Here is a 4624-nt window from a genome sequence, read left to right as displayed (position 1 = left end):
TACAATATGCGGATGACACTATATTATTTATGGAACATGACCTTGCTCAAGCTCGTAACATGAAACTCATCCTATGTCTTTTCGAGCAATTATCGGGGCTGAAGATCAATTTCCACAAAAGTGAGCTTTTTTGTTTTGGAAGGGCCAAAGAGGACCAAGAAGAATACAAGCAACTATTCGGTTGTGAACTGGGATCGCTACCCTTTAGTTATCTTGGCATTCCAATACATCATAGGAAATTGACTAATAAAGAATGGAAATGTATCGAGGATCGATTCGAGAAGAAACTTAGCTGCTGGAAGGGTAAGCTTATGTCATATGGAGGACGGCTAGTATTAATTAATTCGGTACTCACGAGCATGCCGATGTTCCTCTTGTCTTTTTTCGAAGTACCCAAAGGGGTACGCAAGAGATTAGACTTCTATCGATCTCGATTCTTTTGGCAATCTGACGAGGTTAAGACAAAATATCGCCTGGCAAGATGGGATATTATTTGTCGACTGAAGGACCAGGGGGGTCTTGGGATTGAAAACCTCGAGGTGAAAAATAAATGCTTGTTGAGTAAGTGGTTATCTATGTTTTTAAGGCGGTAAAGCGTCATAAGGCGGAGGAGGGCCGCTCTGACGCCTAAGCGCCAAGGCGAGGCGGTAAGGCGAGGCAAGGCGACGCCTTAAACATTGCAGGAAAAGAGTCATCAATAGGTCTGCACATATTAATACTAGAAAAAGAGCAATGGCTGAGAGATGGGCCACTACTTATGCACCTCCCAGTGGCCCAAAAGCCCATCTAGTGGCCATATACACCCCCGTGACCTAATTCCACTATCTCCTTCCCTTCTTTCCCACCACAGCCGCCACGAAGCCATACCCTTCTGGTCCTCCCTCCCTCCTCTTCATGGCCCCACCCTTCTCCCTCATAGCAGCAAGCCCCAGGAGCCCCCAGTCCTCCCTCCTCTTCATGGTGCCGGGAGACAGCGGGGCCGTCATCTCCAAGCCCCGGGAGCAGCCAGAACTAGGGCAGCCACAGCCGTACACTTCATGTCTGTCTAAGGCGGGGTAGACGCCTTGCCATCCTGGGGCGCCTTGACGCTTAGGCGACGACTAGGCGACAATTAGGCGACGCCTTAAAAACATAGGTGGTTATACCGACTATCGCTGCATTCCGAAGGAATGTGGGCCCAGATTCTACGCAACAAGTATTTACACTCCAAAACTCTAGCCCAGGTTACTGTCAGACCTAATGATTCACCCTTTTGGAAGGGACTCATGCGAGTGAAGGATACTTTCTTCCATAGGGTGCAGTTTAGTGTCGGGGACGGCTCAACAATAAGGTTTTGGGAGGATACGTGGTTAGGTGATAGGCCGCTAGCTCTCCAATATCCGTCTCTGTATCATATTGCTCAACGTAAGGAAGAGTACGTGGCAACGGTGATGTAGACAGTACCCTTGAATATCCAGTTCAGGAGATCTCTAGTTGGGGAACGCTGGAACTCTTGGCTGCACTTAGTGAGGAGGCTAATGGAGGTACACCTCTCCGATGAGGAGGATTCTTTTAGATGGAAGCTCACGAATAATGGTTTGTTCACAGTCAAGTCTATGTACTTAGATCTCATCAACTCTGGCCCAATCCCGCGATCGCTCCATATTTGGCGAGTTAAAGTACCCTTACGAATTAAGATATTTATGTGGTTTGTCCACAAACAAGTGATCCTAACCAAGGATAACTTACTCAGGCGGAGATGGGTAGGTAGCTCGAGGTGTTGCTATTGTGATCAGGATGAAACAATACAACACCTTTTTCTTGATTGCCCGCTTGCGAAGTTACTTTGGAGATCGGTGCATGTAGCCTTTAATATTTCACCTCCTAATAGCATAGAGATGTCGTTTGGGACGTGGCTTGATGGAGTGAATGTACATCTCGCGCGTAATATTCGGATTGGAATATGTGCACTTATTTGGGCTATATGGAACTGTAGGAATGATATAATTTTTAACAGAAAACCTATGACTAATTTCTTGCAGGTTATATTCCGGGCTACGTCATGGATCCGTACTTGCTCATTACTCACTCCTACGGACTCCAGGGAGCAGCTGGCTACTGGGTGCAACCGATGGGAGATGGCAGCTCGGGTTTTTTTCAACCGGTTAGGATGGCGATCACTGCATAGGATTGGTCCTTAGTGGATCCTCGTTAAGCCGGATGCGGCTTTGAGACTTGTATTTTTATTTTTACTGCGCTTTGTGAGCAGTACTTTGCACTCCAGACTTTGTTCTATCGGATTTTTAATAAAGTGGCTGCATGCATCTTTCCGATGCAGAGGCCGGGGGATAACCTCCTTTTCCAAAAAAAAAAATCTTCTTCCCTGTATTGGTAGAGATTGAGGAATCCATGGCTGTAATCTCCATTGGTGAGGAATAGAGAGTGTGTTGCTAACATTTTCACTTACTATTTTTCAACATTTAACGCATTGCACTCCTATTTAGAACTCCACTATCAGCGAACTTACCAACTACACGGCCTGGTTTTCATCCAAACAAGAAAACACGACATAGACAGTTTGATCACATATTCACATCATTGATAAATGGTGACATTTGATCGAGTGCAGCGGTGGAAGGAGAGATTGTGTGTCCAAGAGCTCATAAATAATTATTACCTGCTTGAGGATAGGGGTAGCACACTTCTCTCTTAGAGCGAAAGCATCAGAGTAGGTTATGCAGGGCACTGGTTTCAGTTCAGCATACTGCATATATAATTCAAGAATCAACACATACCTCGACAAATAAATCAATAAACAGTCTAACCTAAACTCCCAAGGACCTTAAGCATGGCCAATCATCTCAAAAGATATTTTCAACTATAAATCCACAAGACGCATAACTTTTGGTACTAAAAGACAAATAACTGACAGAAGCACTAATATTAATCGAAGAGAGTTCTTGCCTTTAAGGCCATGCCTATGATTGTGAGAGGAAATCCGTAGGTTAGCATCAGAGCAGACCACTCCGAACCAGGGAGAAGATTGAAATACGCCCCAAATCCATACCTGGGATGCAAAAAACGCATGAGCCACCGATAGAAAAGCATTCTGGATCTCTCTGATTTGCACAATAGGATCTGCAACATTTGAACTTACGACAAGAGGGAGCCACCTATCCCTAGTCCAATCACGCCAAAAGACACCTGCAGATGGAGGGGTATTCAGCACCAAACGCACGCCAGATTCTAAGAAAAACAGCGCTACCACTTGCTTGTTGCTCCTGGCTCTCAAGAACCAAGAAACGACCAAGCCACTCACCTTGGCGAGGGTGAACTCATCGTCGGGGATGACGGCCTTGTCGTCGGCTGCTCCGGACGATGACGCGGGTGCGGCAGGAGGCGAAGAATCCGCAGCTCGGACCAGCGCACCGGTGCGACTCGGGCGGCATGGCATAAGGAATTCATTTCTCGCCAGGCGGCGGGAGGGGGATGGCGCCGGGAGGGCAGCAAGAGCCCGGAGTGAGTTTGCGGTGCACTGCACAGACATGTCTCTCGCCGCACGTCGCGGCACAGCCACTAGCGTGTAAATCAACCTTGAGGATTTATCCTTGGAAGTGAGTGTTTGTTCCCCGGGAATTTCAGTGGAACAGAAAGATGAGAACGAGATGGTGGCTGGGGTTTCGACTCGTGGTCAGGCCCAGCCTATCGCGGAAGATAAAGGGTCAGTTTGGATGGTGTCCTGATGATTGTGCGTGAAAAAGTTTTTTTTTAACATCAGAGTACAGACACAAGCGCTCATATACACGCGCATACACTCACCCCTATGAACACACACGCACACCCTACCCTTATGAACACCTCGTCGTCGACGAGAACGTCTCCTCCCACTAAATGCGCATCGTCAAAAATCCTGAAATAAATCCAGAAATAAATGCGGACACCAGGATTCGTGAAAAAATGGATGCCTCGTAGTCTGTCTAATACTCCCTCCGTTCCAAAATAGATGACTCAACATTGTACTAACTTTAAACTTAATACAACATTGAGTCGTCTATTTTGAAACGAAGGAATACTTAAGTGTCTTCATGCCTGGTCAGGCTAGCCTGGACTAGAGCTGTTTTGATCATAGCCTGACCTAGCATATTGTTAAATGGACAAAAAGTCAACAAATTTCGTATGCAACAGTAGATTATTCTTAGAATGGGTGTCAGGCCAGGCTACTCAACTCGGACGCCTGGCCGAGGCAGTAAGGTACCGGAATTTACAACTCAGGCTAAGCAAGATCCAGAGTAATCGATCCAGTCCAGCAGACATATTTTCAGGACAACCAAACACAGTTCGAACCAACATTTGACATGCTGCATCTCCCTCCTCTCCTCCTGAGCGCTTCCCCCTCTTCTCCTGAGCGCCGGCCGCCACCCCGGCCCCGGCGGCCACCACTCCGATGTCGGCATCCACTTCCCTCTCTAGGATGGTCTCAAGGGTTTCCCTCTCGGCATCTTCCTCCTCCTCGGGAGGGGGGGGGGGGTCCTCCCCGCGCTTGGGGCTGGCCCTCCGCTCTGGCATCGTCGTCCCCGAGGTGCTTAGCATGGCGTTTGGCCCCATCGTTCAGGGTGAGGCTGGCATGAGCTTTCTTCCCCCCTCC

At 47.9% G+C, this 4624-nt stretch overlaps 1 protein-coding gene across 9 annotated transcripts in view; it reads right to left on the bottom strand.

Annotated features, from left to right (window-relative positions):
- Positions 1-3679, bottom strand: part of LOC123154793 (thylakoid membrane protein slr0575) — a 43899-nt gene extending 40220 nt beyond the window's left edge. For 4 of the 9 annotated variants that reach the window (XM_044573427.1, XM_044573425.1, XM_044573430.1 and 1 more), the window contains exons 1-4: positions 3299-3679; positions 3137-3183; positions 2944-3046; positions 2657-2743 (exon numbers count right to left, since the gene is read on the bottom strand). In XM_044573427.1, coding sequence (XP_044429362.1) covers positions 2657-2743; positions 2944-3046; positions 3137-3183; positions 3299-3526 — 465 coding nt within the window. In that variant the 5' untranslated portion in view covers positions 3527-3679. The remainder of the gene's footprint in view (positions 1-2656; positions 2744-2943; positions 3047-3136; positions 3184-3298) is intronic. The other 5 variants (XM_044573424.1, XM_044573422.1, XM_044573429.1 and 2 more) reach the window with 4 other exon arrangements.
- Positions 3680-4624: the final 945 nt, after the last annotated feature.

The sequence above is a fragment of the Triticum aestivum genome, chromosome 7A (assembly GCF_018294505.1).
Source record: "Triticum aestivum cultivar Chinese Spring chromosome 7A, IWGSC CS RefSeq v2.1, whole genome shotgun sequence".
NCBI lineage: Eukaryota > Viridiplantae > Streptophyta > Magnoliopsida > Poales > Poaceae > Triticum > Triticum aestivum.
This window is presented reverse-complemented; position numbering and strand designations above follow the sequence as displayed.